Source organism: Scleropages formosus, chromosome 11 (assembly GCF_900964775.1).
Source record: "Scleropages formosus chromosome 11, fSclFor1.1, whole genome shotgun sequence".
Classification (NCBI taxonomy): Eukaryota; Metazoa; Chordata; class Actinopteri; order Osteoglossiformes; family Osteoglossidae; genus Scleropages; species Scleropages formosus.
The window spans coordinates 18,166,620-18,186,562 of record NC_041816.1 but is presented as its reverse complement, the minus strand read 5'-3'; the positions used below and the strand labels follow the sequence as shown (position 1 = coordinate 18,186,562).

Genomic DNA, 19,943 nt, shown 5'->3' with positions numbered 1-19,943 from the left:
ACATTATTTTACCTAGAAATTATTCCAGAGACATAATGGTCATCATGACCGGTCACTGCCTAGAAACACATTCTGTGCTGCCTTACCAGCAGGTAAAGATGATATCCATGTGGAAACGTGAAGAATGCCTCTCCTTCATCTCCACTACACATTACAGTAAAAAGAGGCTAAACTAACTGCAAGAGCACAAGATTAAAATAAATCATTGCTGAAACAACCACCCATTCACCCAGAGGTGGAAGCAGCACCATTAGTACTGCGGATTTGGACATGATTGTGTCTCAGGAACTGCCCTTCTACATGCCCTGTGATGAATACAAACACTCGGGGGACAGGAGGCGGGGAACCGCAGCAAACAATGAGATTCCAAGTTTTAATGATGATCCCTTTCTGCCCGGCATCCTGGTATCAATCTCTCTGAATATTCCATTATCATGACAGCTAATGTTACCGCGGACAGAATAATTACTCACGCCCGTAAAATGTATTTCTGCCGAGCGATCCTTATCTCTGCCTCTTGCCGCTATCTCCGTCTCCCAGAACGCCACAATCACTCTCTGCCCAGCTCTAAAGGAAGCACTGCGATCTCATTACAAGTGTAATTTGGAGGACGATGCCAGTTATGGCCGCAGGCACGGGAGCGCGGTGAAACCAGAGGGGCTTTTGTCCTGCTCGCCAAGGCTTCGCTCCCCACTACGGTTGAGACAGACTAAGGTACACAAGCATGAACGCACCTGAATATGGGGGGGGGGGGCGAAAGAAAGCCATGGTAGCCCCACCTAATACTGGTTAGGACTAAGACTTCATGAAGCGATCCATCAAGGCCTGGCTAAACGGACACGGTGAGACGCTGCAGCGCTTCGCTGTCACTCGTACACTAGTATAGAGCGTGCAGCGCGGAGGATCGGGAGGTGAAATAGCGCGCAGCATTTTAAGCAGCGCTCAGGGACGTTACGGTATCAAGCCGCCTCCTCCGCGACTCCAGCAAAGGATCCGACGCTCCGGCTCGGTTTTCTCCCCGCGAACAAACAGCGCGGCACTTTTGCCCTCTCGCGGGAGTTCTAATTCCACAAGTCACGGTCACAACGCACGGCGTGAATAAAAGCAAGGTAGGTCCGCACGCATCCAGCTGCACGCAAAGGGGAGGTGTGCTGCGGATCGTGCGGAGCGCCGCGCGCTGCAGGCGGTGCGGGCGAGGAGGCGGCAGCCTACGAGAAGCGGAAGGCTACATCAACCCTGACGGCTGTTAAATTAAAGTCTTTCCCGTTACGTGAATCTGTTCGCTTATATATGCGTTGCAAACTTCCAGAAGAATCGCTGCAAGTCGACACATTTTTGCGATTATTAAAAAAAAAGGGAAACGGAAAGGGTGGCTTGACTGCGTGACACGGGTGAGGGGGGTCATTGCGCAGGCTGTACAGAAGGGAGGTTAAATTGCTACGAGCTATAAAACACACACCGGCTGCCGCAGCAGCTCCAGCGAAGGCACACTGCATTGGCTGAGCCCAAAGGTGGGGAGGCAAACTTTCACGAGGCACCGTTGCCGCCGACACGGGCATTATTGGAGTAAACCGCCCGAGACAAATAAAGCTGCTCGGAGGTCAGACGGGCAGAGTGCGGTGGGCTGACGTTGGGCGACGCGGTACGGCTGTGGGACGCAGACGACAACGAAGGGCACGTTCCCAGAGTCCCCGTTTGACTCGCCGAAACCGACCCCATCGGCGACGGGGGGCAAAACTTCCGCGTATCGAGGTGACGGGAGCGCGGGTGGGGCGCGTGATGGGTTGGAGGCCAGCGAAGCAAGTCAACGCATCTCTGCGGGCGGGACCTGCGGAAAGGGCCTTCGTATTTCGGAAAGGGTCCGGTGCTCGCCGTTGCCACGGGAATAACGCAACACCTGCAGCAAGACCTGCTAAAGCCAGGCGGAAAATTCAGCACGTTTCCTAAACTGGGAATAAAAAAAAAAAAAAAAGAAAACATTAATATGAAAAAGAGAGCAGCATGGTGATGTAGAGAGCGGCAGCGGTGCCTTAGAGCTCCTGGGCTCCGGGCTCACGCACCCGTCCTCAATGCGCAATCGGCATGCGTAGTTCTACATCTCTCCGGCATCGCGCTCAGCCAAAACTGTCGATCCGCCACAGACCCACACGGAAGCCGTGTAGAGATCGCATCCTCTGTCCCCGCCTGCGTGCGTTTCCTCCAGGTACTACGGTTTCTTTCCACGATCCAAAGACACGTGGTTCAGGAGAAGCGGTGAGTATGAAGCGCCCACAGCGTATCTGCGTGAGGGAATAGAATGTACCCTGCTGGCGACTTAGCGGTTAGAGGTCACAGGTTCGAATCTCACCTCTGGCTGTAGTACCCGTGAACGAGGTACTTACCTTGAATTCCTCCAGTGAAATTACCCAGCTGCATAAAGAGCTAAATAACTGTGAGTAGCTGAAGATTGTGAGTCGCTCTGAAGAAAAGTGTCAGCTAAATGTATGTAATATAAATGTCACACATTCTATACCTCTAGGATAGGCTCCAACCCACCACGACCCTGCCCTGTAGAAGAGGCTACCGATCATTTGTGCACATGCAGATGAACCTTGCAGCATGACAATTACTGCAAAAAGACTTGGAACAAACAAAGAAATGGTTGGCAGAAAACAACGTGAACATTTTGCAAAGGCCATCAGACTCGAACGCCACAGGAAGCCTAAGATCTCGACTTGGCCTGAGGTACATAAATACAGACCTCAGAACATCTGCGTGAAATCTGCATGAGGTCCAAGGTCCCTCCCACTGCGCTCTCTAACAGTTTTAGAAATCACAGAAAAAGGCTTTGGGTTATTACCCGTGCCAGAGGAGGTCAATAAACAGTCGAAACAGGGGACCCCCATCATTTGAAACTTGTACGTGTGAAGAAACAGCAGAAATACTAGTTTTGAAAAAAAGAAGTGTGAAAAAAGTCGAGGTTTTTCTCATTTTTCTGGTGATGACAGGTCGCTGCTTATACTGCATTTGTTATTCACTTTATCAGGGCTTCCAGTAATTTGGGAGGTCACTGCATGTGAGGAGCATTACAAACAGAGCTTGTTCCCAATCCGCCGATGTCCTTTTCTCGGTATGAGGGCCGTCGGCATCCCAGGAGACGCGACCCGACCACGCGAAGCGGATGGCGACCCTCACCTGATGATGTCCATGGCCTGATAGATGATCTCCGACTGGTCCACTCCTACCACCTTCCTGGCCCCTGACCTGGCAGCAAACATGGACAGAATCCCGGTTCCGCAGCCTACGTCCAGCACCACCTGGAGGCCAGCAGGGAGAGCCTACTTTTACCCAAGGATTGCAGACAGAAACCTCCCTGTGTGTCTCCAATAAGCCGTCGCTCCTGTTGCGGAGGAGACATGAGGCACTGAGCCGGAGGCATTCATCACACCGATGGCGCAGTATTAACCGGGCAAACTCTTCACCCAGAGCGGCAGTCTCCCGATGGCTGAGATAAGCGCAGTTCCCCACCCTCCCCCCAATCGCGACCCTGCCCCACAAGCCAAACGGCTTTAAGCAGTCAGTATCAGCGCATAACGGATGGCTGCGCCAAGGGCCCCTTCTTACTGTACGGACAAGCGGGACGCGCGTCTCCGTTATCAGCGGACCGCAGTCCGCAGTCCAGCTAAATCACAGCAGGGCGCGTAATAAAGTCCAGGAGCGTTAAATCCGTCAACAGCATAACGGCGGCACTTTCACGCCCAGGGATGCGGCTCGGCCCCGGGGCCACCGCGACGCAGGACTCCCGCACCCACCTTGTCCCTGAAGATCTCGGGATTGAGGTACATGAAGTCCCTGTAGCTCTCGGTTCGCACTCTGTCCTGCGTCGAAGCGGCGGAAAAGGGAGAGAATTAAGTTATTTCATGGCACAAAAGGCAAACGAACAGACACGCAGATCCTTCGCTCTCAAGCTACATCACCGGCACGTGGGCTTCTCACACGCGAGGCACGGAAAGCTGCCTGGTTTCTTGATACCGAATTCAGTCAATCTGACTTTTAGCGCTTCGTGCGCTATTCTTGAGTTGTACCCGACGCACATCAAGAGTGAGGAAATTACTGAGCATTTTTCCCGTATTAATACGGCACGTAGAGAGAAGTCCTCTAACCTAAGGACAAGTGCTGTACAGATACAAATAGAGTCCAGGGGAGACCCTGCAATTTCACAAAAGGAGCAGAGGGAATATGAGCATCGTCTTCGCCACAAATTAACTGAGCACTCAACCCTAAAGCGTTCAACATGCGCGCTCCGGCGTTAACGCTGCCAGCTAAGCCGGAAGGGAGTTCGATTTCATTCGCGACCCTTTTTACTCTCCGTGTCCGGCACGGGCCGCCTGAACGCGGCAGGGGTCGGGCACGACCCCGAAGGCCCGAGTCACTTCGCATCGTAACGCGACTTTCAACTCGGGACTTTCGAAACTTCTCTCCGAGCCATTTTCTTCATATTCGTACGGTATCTGGAACACGTTGAGCCATCGGGATGGAGGCCCTGAGCTCCACCACGAGCGCCAGGGACAGGCAGAAATGGAGGGAATGCAGCATATGGGCCACAGCAGAGTACACCCCACACCCACCCACCCCAGAGTCCCGACACTCGTAAATGAATCAATTCTGCCGGCGCTGCGGTGGCTGCGCTCCGAGCGCCGACGGCTGCCCGACTCCACGCACGCCGCACTGGGCCCAAGCTGCAGAAACCCTGCTCCGCGGCCCAGAAAGAGCGCCGAGCGGCTAATGAACCTGCCACTCTCCGCACCAGCGGCCTGCTCTCCTTTTAATTACCATCACACCGCCACTTCCACACCGACAAAACAGCCAGTCCACGTTCTGCAAGGATAACTGATGGGCAACAGACTCCGACAATAAATCCAGATTTTCTATTGTTTCCCCATACGTTTGTTGGACCGCGTTTCTGCTGTGTGTGTCATTTGTGCACAAAGCCTGACATCCATCCTCGGCAAACGCATCTGACAAACCGCGACGATGGAAAACGCAGCCGGCGCGGCACAAATGAAGCGTGCCCACGGCTCAAACGTAAAGTGTAAAAAAAAAAAAGCAAAGAGCCCGAAATCCCTTCGGTGACGACTTCCGTTCGATTCTACCAACGGAAGAGGCAAGTTCAGATTACACATCAGGAAGAAATAAGGGGGGAAAAACTTGAGTCTGCCGAGCCACAAGTCACGAGGAAGCGGACAAAGCGCTCGAGGAGTAGCGCGGCACAAAAATAACGGTGCGTAAAACCCAACGTGTTCATCGTGAATGCTGTCACCGGTGAGCGAACGAAGGAGGAATGCGGTAAGACCGCAGGCAGGGTGGGGACGGGCGGGGACTCGCGCCGCACAAGGGTTAAAACTGCAGCTGGAGCCGCGCGCGTCGGCGAGGGGCTGCTTTACGGCCGCTTGTAAAACGCCGACGCTCGGCTTTTGGAGGCTGCGCGCTGGAGCGTGCGAGGGCCTCGCGTACCTCTCCTGCGCAAAGCCGCGGGCGAACGACGCGACGGACGTCACGCCCTGACGCAAATGCTCGCGGTGGCGCGCGCGCGGGGGAGAAACCGCAGCGATCGCACCCATGCCTCATGAGCTGCAATGCCTATACATCACGCTGCAATAGGTTAGAGACAGTTAGAAAAAAATATGATTACGTATGACATCGCTCATGCGCGCAGCCCTGGGAGCGAAGACGCTGCATTCGGACGGGGACCGCAGTGCCGCAGCGGAGCTTCCGCGCCACGACGCCAGCGGCTCACGCGTTGTCCGCAAGGGAGCGGTCGCGGGGAGCGCGGCCCTCACCTTCAGCATCTCCTCGTGGATCCCGTAGTGGCCATAGGAGCTGAAGTAGGCCTCGTCCTCGCCCTCTTGCAGGCGGGCGACGGCCCCTGCGGACGAGGGGCCCGGGCCGGACTCCGTACTCATCACCAAGCTCTGCGCCAAGAGTCTGTAACCAACACCAAGCACAGCCATGAAGCAGGGACAGTGGCCTGCGAGGAGGGGCCACCACTGCAGTGGAGCACTCTTCATCCCACCCCCCCCCCAAAAGAAGCCCTGGACTACTGCTGAACTTAACAGCTCCCCCTGCTGGACACAAAGGAAGAGAACACAGGAGTGTGACAGGGACGAAGCCACGAGTCCAAATGACCCCACAAGGTCAAGTGCTGCATGCGTGATCTTGACCTGTACGTATGAGCACATCGTATTAAAAGTCATTCATTTAGGGAGGCCCTCAAAGCACATGACACTTACTGAACATGGAGCAACAGAGCTTTTCAATGTAAAGCACGTTTCCAAGGCTTGCAGTGTGTAATGCATGTAAATGCACATTACTAAAACAATTTGACAAAAATTACCTAAAAATTGGTAAGAAGATGCGTTTCTAAAAAATGGATCAATAATTTGTATTACATTTTTGAAAAGGGTAGCAGCACTGGGGAGTCACATATATGGTAATAACTAACAACATGGATAAATACAACTTGTTGAGATCAACAAATACATCAGTCCAGGGATGTAAACCTTATATGTACTGGGGACGTGTAGTAGCTATTTATTCCCCCCTTAAGTGATTTGTACTAATTTTAATCTGCAAATCTGAGCAATAAATTACATTTATTACTCTAAATTTATTTCTAGATTTACACCTAACTTGAGGAAGCAAGCTGAGTATCGATTAGGGCTGCTGCCTTTCGGTCTGTAGGTTCCCAGGTTCGAATGCCACTCCTGCCGTAGTGCCCTTGATCAAGGTACTTACCCTGAACTGATACAGTAAGGACATCCTGCTGTACTGATGAGTAAATCAGTTATAAAACTGATTAAGAGTGTAAGTCACTTTGGGCAAAGGTGTCAGGGAAAAATTATTAAGAAAATAAAACTACGAAGCTGAGCTGAAAACTTCGAATGACAAATCTCACTCAACAGGACCCCGTCGATCAGACAGAACAGAACAGGACAGACGATCGCATCGAAACATCTACAAGGCTGGATAAAGGGAACCCAAACTTTTGTCAGAATCCAGTCCAGTCAAATTACAAATCACAGATCATTCTTCAGTCCAAAAAATTTACCGAATATGTGAACATTAAAGGGATCACGCGTTATTCACAATGCACGCATCTCATTCCCTCCCGTGTGAAGAAATTGTTGCTCATTTTCCACAGGTTTATGCAGCGCTGAAGCTATTAGGGAAAAAGGAAGAGCTCGACAAACAGGACAGGTGTGTTGTGATGGAGAGCGGAGACCCACTTGAGCTTGTGCAGGTCCTCCATTGCCCTGGCCAAGGCCTCCTCTGCGCGAACCGCCCTCTCCTCTGCCTGCTGGGCTCGGTGGAGAAGGCCAGCGGGACACTCGGGATCCACCTCCATCGCACTGGAGATATCCGCCACCAGGCCATTCATCTCACACAGCTCCTCGACGTCTGAAAATAGCAGAGAGAAAAGCCTTTCACGACACCTTCCACAGTAAGCTTTAGTGGAAAAAAAAATTATATTTTTAAAATAAAAAAAATCACAGAACACGCGACTGCGAAAATGTGCGTAGCCTGCCTGCCATTCCCTAGATCCTTTACATTTACATTTATTCTTTTAAGCGACACTTTTCTCCAAAGCAACTTACAACCTTAAGCTACTTACGGTTATTTACCCACTTACACACCTGGGTAATTTTACTGGAGTAATGTAGCATAAGTACCTTGGCCAAGGGCACTACGGTAAATGTAATGTAAATGTACTGCTGGAGGTGGGATTCAAACCTACAACCTTCGGGTCCAAAGGCAGCAGCTCTCAGCACTGCACTACCGACTGCCTTTAAAAATTATACTAGCAAAGAAGTGGACCGAAGACACGGAACTGCAGTAAAGCGCAGCTGAAAGTGCTGTAGACAGTACAAGGTGGAGGACAGTAGTTGTGGCAGAAAGACTTGCGCACCAATCTGGAGCAGTGGGTCATCTTGCAGAACTGGCTTCATGTACTCGTCGCTGTCCCACGGAGGAGAATCCTCACGTGTACCTAAGAGGCTTTCTCCGCTGCATCTCTGGTGAAGACAAGTAGGAAACACCGTAGAAAAAACTATACCTGTGCCCTTATACTCGGAATGGAGCCACTAAAGCAATCTAAACGTCGGTATGTGGAATTCTCGTCCCCGCAGTCTGCGCTGGATCCGCACATCCGCATCTGTCAAAAACAACTCCTTTTCCACGTGTACAAAAGCCACGACGGCAACTAAAATCCACGGGACTAGACGCCTCCCGGAAACACGGACACGAGCGCAACCGATCGAGGGTCGAGAAGACGCGTTTCACGTTTCGAGCATAGGTCATGAAACCGGACAGGACTGACATAACGTCACGCATGGCCATTAGCCTTAGTTACGAGGAACAGCAGGAACGGCAGCGGAAAGCATCATGTAGCAACAAGTAACGGTGACAAGGAGGACAGACAGACAGGTAACTGTGCACAAAGCGCAATGATGCATGTTCACACGTACACTTATTTCGCTGACACCGATCTCCAGATCTACTTTCAATTTTAACTACTTACAGTGATTTAATCCTCTATACACCTGTGCAATATCTACGGTACCAATTCACGTAAAGTACTTTACTCAAGGGTACTTTTGTCTGGTGGCGTTCCCTCTGCGAGAAAAGGTCCAAACCTCGGCCGACCCCAAGGCATCCTGGCCACACGCGTTGGTGTTGGCGCCTCTCTCGTGAATTACATCTCGCCTGATCTTATGCGCTCATGGTTTTGCACGAACGTCTGTTATTGTTTGAATTTTAAAAACAGTACCAGCATTCGATTCCAATTAGTGAAACAAGCAAGAATGATTTGTAACCATAAATACAGAGATGAACAACTTTCCATACATTGTTTTCTGATTCACTTGTTTTGTGAAAGCCCGATATAAAAAAAAAAAAAAAAAAAAAGTAGTTATATTGATTTTTATACTGCTAAAATAGTATGGAAGAGATTAGAAATAGTGAAAAGGTAAAGGAACCGAACAGATTAAAATACTGATTTCCTTTCAATACTTACCACAGATCGTATGTAGTTTATTAGTTTTATATAGCCATAGTCATCCAGTTCTGTGAAGAGACGTTATAATCTTCAGTCAAACAACACAGTGATATTGCCAACATGGATGAAGAAAGTAGGCATTATTTTAGCATCTCAGCACTTACTGCGTCTCTTTACAAAAACCGGGATGTCCACATTATGGTCCATCTGACAGTGTGAGAATGTGTCTTGCACAGAATTGAGTAACCTAAAAAAAGCAAAAACATGTGTCAATATATGTAAATATCAATACTATATATTTCAATGTCTAAAAATGGGCATGTTACATATTTTTGCATTTATCAGCCCACACACCTTATTCACCGTGGTGACTTGTACGCTGCCAGATGCACTACTTACACTGGGTCACTCATCCATAAATCAGCGAAACGCACTCTTTCTGTCACTCGCACACTGCAGGTGAACCTGAACAGCACGTCCTTGGAATGTGGGAGGAAACCAGAGCACCCACACGAAACCCATGCGGACATGGGGAGAACGTGCAAACCCCACACGGGCCGAGCGGGGATCGAACCCACGTCCTCTCGCGCCACCCAGGCGCCGCGAGACAGCGGCGCTACTCCCCGTGCCACCGAAGGTACACGAATGCGGCCGATTACAAGCAAGAGCCGTACTTCATAAACGCGTTGATCAATGATCCGCGCCACTTCGAGCTAATACGAAAAAATGCTCACTGCGCATCTCATATACAGAAGCACTGAGGTCATTCAGCCTTTTCCACAATCAACGTGTTCGCGTGTGGAGTCATCGGGCGGCGGACAGCAACGAGGAAGAGCGGCTGGCGGAGTTTCACAGGTTGGGAGACGGCGTGGCCTTGTTTGCAGAGCGACAGGGCGCTCGTCGCGTCGCGCCGAGTCCTGCCGCAGCGCCAATGAATGACCTGGACCAGGCAGGGTACTTCTAACTTTACCCTGATCCACACTGGCTGACTAGTGTACATCATGGTTCATTCAAGCTGTCGGTCAACTTGGAGAAACTGAAAGGATGCAGTGAATATGGAGGAGCAAGAGAAACAAGAAGAATAACTTGGATCATACACACTTGTCACAGAACAGACAGGAGGAGGAGGAGGGGAGAGCGAGAGCGGCGCAGTCCTCCTCTTCATCATCATCATCATCATCCTCCTCCTCCTCTTCTTCTTGTTCCGTCCACTGCTCCTCCTCGGCGACGTCGTCACCCCCGCACAGCAGCTCGGGCACCTCGTCGTCGCCCTCTGCTCACACGACGGACGTGTCCACAGCAACGACAACGACAAGAAGAAGCTCAAGAAGAGCACGTTCATTCCACAGTGGAGAAAAGAGCGACACAAGAATGAATGACGAACAGTGAGCGGTGAACACTGGCTACGCGCGCGCACACACAGACACAGACACCGGCGCCTCAGTCCTTCGAACGCGCTTTTAACGCAAGAACACGTCACTCGCTCCTTTCTCTCCACTCTCTGAGAGAATATCCTCAGTGAACTCTTTTCTGGCTTTTTTTTTTTTTTTTTTTTTTACAAGAGTACGCAGTTCGCTCTTTACACAAACGAGCCCCGGACTCACGTGTAGCCGTGCGCTGCGCCATGATGGCTTCACACGGAGAAGCTGTTTCCGGGTCAGTCGAGCGACACTTGCGGTTCCACTCAGTCACCACAGGGTGCCGCTGTTCCTCAGAATGTGTCGGTCGAAACGCGGCGCAATGGCTGCGCCGCTCGGGGTCTCGAGGAGTCGAGGCTGGATGGCAGCGCTAGCCCTTCCAGCTTTTTCGCACGTGAAGTTCTGTGCAAACCTCGGATAAGAGAAACGTTAAGGAATCCTCTCAAATGCACTATGTTTTTATTAACGTTGAGGTTCATGAAAAATAAGGAACACTTTAAAGGACTGAAAATAGAAATATTTTGGCTCCAACAACAGTTCCAAACATTTACATAAACTCTAGCAGACACTTCTCCACAACAAAATACCACTCAAAGAAAAAAAAAACAAGGGACGGACTTGTCCAGTTGAGGTGTTCCAAGCAGTTAGTCCTCGCGCTGCCGGGGCGCTGAGCTGGGGCTCATACTGAGCTCTTCTGTACCATCCCAACACACTGTCGCTGTGCACCACCTCACTTCACTCCGGCCTCTCTTATGTAAATACTTATCTACATAAGTTATTCATTTATCCAATAACAATCTTAATAACTTATCTACTTGTGTAGCCCTGTGTCTTCACTGTATGTGTGCTGCACTGTATATTGTATTGCAATTACCCACATTACTGCAGAGTGTCATGATTGAGTGGGAAAATGGATTCGTGGTAAATAGTTGAGAATTGTGGGTAAAATGTGAACGAAGTGTTCAACCGTTGTGGGGACTCACAGGGAATATAAGGGGGTGAGTGTCTGTTGGGGTATATAAAGAGAAGGAAAGCCTTAGGCAGGGTGAGAAAGCTGTTTTGAGGTCATTGTTTGTCTGGCTAGTCATTAGGAAGGAGGGTTCCTTAGATCAAGAGCATTATTTCCTTGTATTTGTGTCTATTGTCCTTGCTGTGTGTTGGTGTTCTAATAAATGTTAGAAATGAACACTGCGCGTCCTTCTTTACCCCATCCACGCTCAACGGACAGTGCGCTACAGTATACTGTTGTGGCTGAACAGAAATTTCTAGCTTATTTCCTCTTTAGCCTCCAGAATTTCTCTTTCATATGTGGATGACTGATGTGTTTAAATGTCTTGCACTAAAAAAATTTCAGTTTTAATGAATTCTGTGAAGTTTGTACACCTTTCTGGAAGTTAATAGAACATGCTACATGACAACACCTGTGATATACTGTAACCTTTTGACCTTCACTTCTCTCGATGTGGACATATTTACAATCTGTGTACTGTCTCTACCTGTATGTGGCTGTTACCCTGTGCTGTTCATAAGCAAAATGTAAAAAAAGTGTAAATGAAAGCAGTAACTACAGATCAGATGTTTCTTTCCGTTTATGGGATACTTTTTAATCATTGACAGTGTCAATTCATTGTTTTAAAAATATAGATATTTTACCTCTATGTGGTAAATGGAAAAATACAGGCTTCTGGCATGAATTATCTATAGAAAAACATTATTTGAAAACATCAGAAAAATAAATATTCTCATCATTTACTATAAGTGTTGAAAACATTAGCTGTGCTGAATAATCAAAACACAGTATATGGGTGAAATGAAATACAAGAATATAACAAACTACACTGATGAAACTGTTCACATAAAAAAAAGAAAGATTCATCTGACAAGTGCATTTCTCTCACAGTACTCTCTACAGCTGCATACATAGAAGCCAGAAAAAGACTCTTTGTACAAACAGTAAATCTGATAGGTCTGATTCCAATTGTTATGTGCCTGTAAAAAATGTCTTGACACTTAAAGCCTTATCCAGTATTTCATGGCAGAGTCATGGCCCCAATTTAGTTATAGAAAGCATGGTTAACTCTGTATTTTAATCATTTCGCAAGTATTCTAACCTACAATATTTCCCAATGGCCCTTTTGTCTGTTCTAGAGCCACAACACCAATAAACTCCTGTGCCAGGAAGCCAGGAACACTAACAAAGATTAAGACTGACCACATGAAAGCTTATGTATTTTTTTCCATCACATCACTCTGTTTAACATGTATGCTCCTTGTGCCAATTTTGTCAAAAAAGATGCATTGTACAGAACAAAACCTGACCAATAGTAAAGTCAAAAATACAAACTCATTGCTTGCACCTCTAAGTTTTAAAATAATTACATTTTCATGACATACCACACTGCAGTTAAGTGATTTTTCCCCTGAACAAAAACAATTATTGTGTGGCACAGGTTTCAGTCTGGGATCAAGCTCTTTTCACGTTTAGAAAAAGAACACAAAAAACTGAGTAATCTTTGCTTAACAATCACTTATGCACTAGCAATCTTTTACTGCAGTAATTCTGTTTACATTTTTTAAGGATTATATTTACAAGAGCAAAACAACCATTTATAACAAAATACTTTCAGAAGTCGCTGCAAAAACATGACATGTAATATTTGGTAAAATCTTTTACCAAAGATTTTTTACAAGGCTACCACATGATTATGTTTGTAATCTCGATATACAAATATTTCACAAAAAAAGAAACGACATGCAATTAATAAAAAAGCTGAATCAGCTGTTTTCAAGTGTCTTCCTCCACAGTTGGAGGTATCCCCAGGATGTGTGTGCTATGCACAGCACGAAGTGCATTCTAAAGACATCTGCACAATGATGGTTCCAAGGAAAGCAGACCAGCCTGATGTACCTCCACCATATGGCATTGTATTGTACACAGAAAATTTACTGCTTGGTAAGACATATGCGGCAGAAAAATGCAACCTGCTTTTTGCTGACATACAATTCAAAATTATTAAACTGAGGTCAAGAAATTAACCAAAAGAAAAATAAGCACATTAAAATCCATCATGGTCAATTATTCAAACAACCACTAATTTGATCACAGGTATCCAATGAGTACTTCTGAACGGCAAGAGGCACTTTTCAATATTGCTCCTATTGATTTTGGTACCTCATGTATGGGAAAGCACCATGCAACTAAAACACTTAATTAACATGTAATCCACATGTCAGCGTAACAGCTGAAAAAAAAGCTCAAAAGGTTAAACTGCACATTCAGAAAATGATAGTGTTTTTTTCCAACTTAACCATTTCATTTTTCTACATTTTTTCCAAGGTTGTAGATCTCCTTGTTCTCTAATATCTCCACTTTTTCCCCCTTCTCAATGAGTGTGTTAACAACCATGGCCCTAGCAACAAACTTAATGGGGATGGACAAAGCAGTGGGGAAAAAAAATGATATTGGGCTGAGAAACTTCCGGATCACCCATTCGGCTGGTCTGGACTCCTGACGATCAACCATAAGCACTCTGGGAATAAACACAAGAGAGGTTGAGATCAAATGTGGCTGAAGAGGCAAAGTTTCACTTTCTCAAGACATACAATATGCTCATGAAGAGTTACACTATTGCCAAAATTTTCTGCAGGTCCAAAGCTAAAAACTATTAATACAGCCGTTATAGCATCTAACATTCATCTTAAATGTGAAACATTAATTATGAATAGATAACATAACACTTATACAACCATTAATAAAGCTTCACACAAAAAGTTTAATGATGTGGTATATTTGTGCTGTAGGTTCTCAGTTGTGAAAACTGAATACATACGCAGGCCTGAAAATAGAATATCTTTCAAATCCTAGTCCTTCAATATCTGCTTCGACTTGTCCCTATAAAAAGTAAAGAAGAATGTATATCAGTTACTACTGCAACTGTTACTATTATATTGATTCATTTAGCTGATGCTTTCTCCAAAACAACTTACAGTGTTAAGCTACTTTATAATTATTTACCCATTTATACAGCTAGGTTTTTTATTACTGGAACAATTTAGGGAAAGTATCTTGGCCAAGGGTACTACAGCCAGAGGTGAGATTCAAACCTGCAACCTTTGGGTCCAAAGGTAACAATTCTTACCACTATGCTACCAGCTGCCCCATACTAATTATTATTATGTATACAACAAACAGTACAATGAACAACACAAACTTCACCTTCACTTGGAGATACAAAAAACCACTGGTTTTATCAGCTCCTTGGGAAGACTCAAGGTTGAAGTGGGAACATCCTCCTGCTTTGGCCAGCTGCGCCGATTTCAGCACATAGTCATGGTCAACACGTATAAAGCCTTCCTGGAACGGAAGTACAAGAAAACACATGTTAAGAAACATTCCTGTGGTGACTGTCCATCTTGTGATGGACTCATTTATATGTACATATTTTCCAATTAACATATCCAACTTACAAAAGGTTCTGAAGATTAGTTTAGAAAAATTAATAAATTAAATATATGGAATTTGAACCATAAGTGTTGAAGAATAAATTGTTACCATGCATAATTCTGCTTCTAAAAATATTATTTTTACTAGTTGTAGTTTAGTTAGAACTATACACCTATATTGGTTCGATACTAAATGCACCCACCAAGGTTGTGTTTTACCCCACAAAAAAAGAAAAAAAAAAAAACACTTAAATCTAACAACCTTATAAATTTTTCCTTTTTATTCACGGTGGACTGAACCCAGGACAGACTCCAATTGGTGCATTTAAAAATGCGGTACGTTAGGGCCTGCCAACAGATAGCATTGCCTCATTTTAATGTTATTCACAGCCTGTAGAATAAGAGTGGATTAGACCAAGCCCTTAATTATTTTGGCTTTAGTTCTGGATTAGCCCTCTGTATCGTCGACTCCAATTCACAGTGGCCATTTGATGAAATGTGAACTGACATAAATACCGCGGCTCACTTTCAATCCGATTATGCAGTTAAATCACCTCTATACTCGCCTAAGCATAGGACGCTGGCGAGCCTGCTTTCTACCATTGCTGCTAACAACTGACAGCCCCTCCCCAATACACAGGGACCCACGCTACCACCCCATAGCCCCACGCCAGACCTATCACCCTTCATCAATGGGACCCATTCAGTGAGGTGACGCGTACACTGCCCCTCATCACCCTAAATATTGTTTTATGAGCAACAAATAGACCCGAAGCCCCCTAAAGAAACTTCACATCTTCCGAGTGCCGGAATCTCCACAGCTTTTAAAAGGTTAAAGGAGAGAATAAAAAAGAAAGTGCTACAATGACTGTCTTGTGTTCCCCCCAAATAGGAAAATTCTAAAGAGCATTGAGTTTGAATGAGCATCTATTCTGGAGCACTGCGAAACTTCAAATACATTAGCTGTAATATTCTTCACAGGTTCCAGCACACAATGGGGGTTTCGGGGGAGAAGCGTTGAGATGTTGACACGACATCCTTTTTCTCAGGGTAATGTGTCCAAACAGTTCGCGGAAGGCAGGCTCCAACAACAGCCAACCCTCAATGAAAAGGAGGTCTTTTCACTCCCAAGTTTCTTTGCTTTAGATGACGCTACACTGGGGCAAAGAGGTGGCCTTACAATCATACAGTCCATGAGAGCACAGGGCAGTTACTCCTACTTTTCTTCCCCTAGCAGGAGACTTGCTTCCTAAATATTTCTGAATGCTACTGTGAGTGAACTATGCAACTGAAAGTATGAAATATGAAGTTGTACCAGGATACCAACAGTAATTACAAAGGAAAATTCATTAAAGATCTACAGGAATGTTTAGAGCCCTGAAAAATGGTTCCCTTAGTGTTTTAGTACAAATAATTGTGATTAAGTTGAACATTTTGAAGAAAGCATCAAATTAACTCACAGTTCCAGCTTTGGCTTTAGTGGTTCCCAGACAACAGTATCCCACGTCATGACCTTGAAATGCTGCAGCATAATCATCCAGCTTCTCAAAATCAACCACCTCCTGAACCTGAAGAAAAGCAATATCTGAACACAACCTGCTAACAACAATGGCAACAATATAGTGTATATTTGAGTCTATTGTATAATATATTGAAGAATATCAATATACCGTATTACCAGCAGTCAGGGAGAGCTGGTAGTGTAGTGGTTAGGGCTGCTGCCTTTGGACCCAAAGGTCGCAGGTCCGAGCCTAACCTCCGACTGTAGTACCCCTGAGCAAAGTACTTACCCTAAATTGCTCCAGTAAAATTACGCAGCTGTGTAAATGGGTAAATACCTGTATCTTAACATTTTAAGTTGCTTTGGAAAAAAACTGTCAGCTAAATAAGAATGTTACTCTTCATATAATATCGGTCATGACCAAACTTGGGTTAAAAGAGCAACAAAATAACTTCTGTCAAAACTCTTTGGACAGTGGGAGGAATAATCACTCCGACATGGAGTGAACAGGCAACATGCACGGTCCTGTATTCAAACCTACATCCACACCCCAGGAGCTATGAGGCACTAGCACGCCATGCTCACAACACCAACAATAACAGCAGTACAGGCAGTCTCCAGATTACGAACAAGTTCCGTTCCTAAATCAGAACAGTTAGGTATGGTTTGTGGCTAACATCAGTTAGTCAAATGTTTGTCTTAGTATATAGTGTACCTTTCTATGCATAAAAAAAAAACATTAACGAAACACTTTCAGATACACTAAAACATCTTTAACATAACAATACAGTAATAACGAGAAATGTAACTACAGTATAATTGAACAAGGAGGAGGAGAGACAGTATGTGTGTAGGTATAAAAAACATTAAAGAAACTAATGTTTGCTTTTCCAGTGTTTGTTGGCATTTCACCTTTTTCCAAATCGCTTTATTACTTCCGCTTTAGTTTCCTTTATTTTCCTTTTCTTTGATGCATCACCATCACTTGCATCACATTTACACTTTGGTGCCATGGTTAGGAGGGTAAAAACAATAAAAAAAATTAGAAGATTAAAGCCAAACATACACGAGACACTGCTTACAGGAACATGGCCTATGTTATACTGAGCGGGCAGGAGACTGAGGTGCACGTGTGTGTGTATCTGTGTGGGGACCCAATCGCGGGATCTTTATTGTAGGTACACAAGGGAGCAGACAAGATTCGTGGTCAGGGACAGGCATAGGCATGGGTGGGTTGATGCACAAACGTAGGTCTTGGCAGACAATCCGACGTCGTAGAGAAGGACGGGATGCAAGTGTTAGGAGGCATGGACATCAGGAGCAGGAACAAGAGATTGAGGAGAACGAGGAACTTGGAGGGATGGGTAGGGTGTCGTGGGTTCACTCGAGAGCACTGTAGTGACGGGTTTCTCAATTGAGATTCTACAACCAGGGTGTGCGGGTGCGGCTTCTTTATACTTTGCTGCGCTGACTTCAGGCAGGTGTGGATGTCTTTGTCCTACCTTGGGCTCACATCCCCACAAACCGCTGTATACGTGCAATGTTCTGATGCGTATTGCAAAGTAGTGCCCGCTTGTTATTACAAACCATTTGTATGTAACTCAAATTTTTAATAGGCTTTGCGCGGTGTGGTTCGTAACCTGGGGACCGCCTGTAAAAAATAACAATGGGTGTACATTAGTCACTACACGGACTTTGTACGTGACCCAATTGGGAGGGAATTCAGCACACGCTGCACCCACAGTCACGTCCTTATCTCGTCACGCAGCGCCGCACGTTTGCGGGCGTGTGAGACAGGCTCACCACACTGTGCTGCGCGCCGTCCTCGAGCTCAAGGCGGCGCCTCCCGATCAGTGTGATCTTGGCGAAGATCCGGCGACGGACAAGTTCCCGCAGCAGCTCCCGGCCCGTCTCCCCCGAGGCGCCCAGGACAAAGCAGCTCCTGTTCTTCTGGCGGTATCCCTCTTCCAGCGCATGCATGTCGTGGGCCATCCTGCGACACAGGACACCGAGCGTCAAGGACGGAACAGGACGCGTTTTGCACCGGGGAAAGGATCGAGGGCGCCGGCTGCCGGAGACTGGGCACTCATCTGATCTCGCTCACTCGTCAGTCATCAGCCAGTACACATCAGACAGCATCGAGGAGGGAGAACTGCTTCCATGATTAGTGGAAAACACAAGATACGGGGCAAACAAAGACGAATGAACATACAGCTGCATATATATTCTGTTATGAGCCGAATGAGCACAGAAACGCATGGATGATTCCAAGGGTCTGGGGTTTGGGATCCCGATCAATAAGACGGGCTGCTGCCTCGTCGTCCTCAATCAATGAGTGACATGATGAACGCTTTTAAAAAGCAGTCTAAGAGACCACGCGCGCACTTCCAACTTCCACACACGCGCGGGCTCCACACTCGCTCTCCCACGCCGGCACGTGCGCCACTCCCACACCAAGACTTACGTCACAAGAACAGTCTCTCTCAACCACACCCTCGAGATAAAGAACAGAGAATAATAAGACGCAACCATAACAACAACTTCTTTACAATTAAATAAATAATACCGCGAGGTACTACAATATATGTATAACATGTACACACTCAGACTCACTCAGCCTGACACAGTTCGGCTCGTCCGTCGCGCGCTACTCGACACGACACGACACAACTCAACTGCCTGCTGCCTACCTCCTCCTCAGCGAAGCCGCCGGTGTCTCTGAATTCTCCAAGTGATGTAAAATACCCGCGAATACGACCAGTAAAGCGCTTAAGAAGAGCACGATTTTACCGCACTTGCCTTCCACCCCTATCATAACCAGTTCACAGCGACACACGGACACAAAGACACGTCTCGACAAGCGACCCCACGCGGCACGCGGCACGCAACAGAAGGTAGTGCAGCGCAGCGCAGCGCACTTCCTGTTTCAGTGTGTAGCCACGGAACAGAGCATGCGCAAATCGGTGTCGGGGCCGATAGGGTTAACGTGCGAGATCCGCAGGCGCTGAGACGGTCCCTCGTCGAACTGTTTCACTTCGACTAAGGCAACATTTCATTGCATAGATTGTTAGTTTCACAATATTATACGTTGCTGTCGGTTTACACCTCCCTCCACACTACTGCTATGGTGCCACAGACATAACTGCCCTATAGAAATATTACCATAAACAGCTTTCACTAAATCTCAGCGGACCGATGAATTTACTAATAAATTATTGTATTTATTCATTTATGGTATATATTAATAGATAAGATAATTAAATAATATATTTAATCCTACCTTTCGGCTGTCTTCTAATCTAGTGTAAAAATCATAGTAAGTGACACTGAATTTTAAACGCGTATTTTGAAAGATTATTAGTTGTTTTATTGTGTTTTCTTAGGTGCGGTGAGCGTTGAACCGTCCGGCTCTAGCGACACCTGCATCTGATTCAACAGAACGTATCGTATTTATGATACCTATGGCGTATACGAGAAATTTTACAAATATTCTTGCGGGCCGCACGTGGGCACCCTAACTTTGTTAGTTCGTAGCTTCCCTGTTTTC

At 46.6% G+C, this 19,943-nt stretch overlaps 2 protein-coding genes across 2 annotated transcripts in view; both read right to left on the bottom strand.

The window, feature by feature from the left end:
- The window catches only part of prmt3 (protein arginine methyltransferase 3), a gene marked incomplete at its 5' end in the record, with an annotated part of 47,190 nt that extends 37,026 nt beyond the window's left edge, over positions 1-10,164 (bottom strand). The window contains 8 exons of the mRNA XM_029256367.1: positions 3,175-3,296; positions 3,792-3,857; positions 5,820-5,964; positions 7,266-7,437; positions 7,946-8,051; positions 9,053-9,102; positions 9,199-9,281; positions 10,136-10,164. Of these exons, the coding sequence (XP_029112200.1) occupies positions 3,175-3,296; positions 3,792-3,857; positions 5,820-5,964; positions 7,266-7,437; positions 7,946-8,051; positions 9,053-9,102; positions 9,199-9,281; positions 10,136-10,164 (773 nt within the window). The remainder of the gene's footprint in view (positions 1-3,174; positions 3,297-3,791; positions 3,858-5,819; positions 5,965-7,265; positions 7,438-7,945; positions 8,052-9,052; positions 9,103-9,198; positions 9,282-10,135) is intronic.
- A 1,971-nt stretch (positions 10,165-12,135) lies between these two features.
- Positions 12,136-19,269, bottom strand: htatip2 (HIV-1 Tat interactive protein 2). The gene is made up of 6 exons (XM_018763172.2): positions 19,087-19,269; positions 18,200-18,389; positions 16,356-16,463; positions 14,669-14,806; positions 14,283-14,344; positions 12,136-13,982 (listed from the first exon to the last, which is right to left on the bottom strand). Exons 1-6 carry the CDS (start codon positions 19,209-19,211, stop codon positions 13,766-13,768), a joined length of 840 nt encoding a protein of 279 aa, XP_018618688.1. The 5' UTR covers positions 19,212-19,269; the 3' UTR covers positions 12,136-13,765.
- Between the last annotated feature and the right edge of the window lie 674 nt (positions 19,270-19,943).

Coding starts and splice junctions, on each gene's coding strand:
- htatip2 (XM_018763172.2), bottom strand. CDS start 19,211: ATGATAGGGGTGGAAGGCAAGTGCGGTAAAATCGTGCTCTTCTTAAGC. Junction 14,807..16,355: donor CTAAAGCCAAAGCTGGAACT/GTGAGTTAATTT, acceptor CTTCCGTTCCAG/GAAGGCTTTATACGTGTTGA. Junction 14,345..14,668: donor TTTTGTATCTCCAAGTGAAG/GTGAAGTTTGTG, acceptor TACTTTTTATAG/GGACAAGTCGAAGCAGATAT.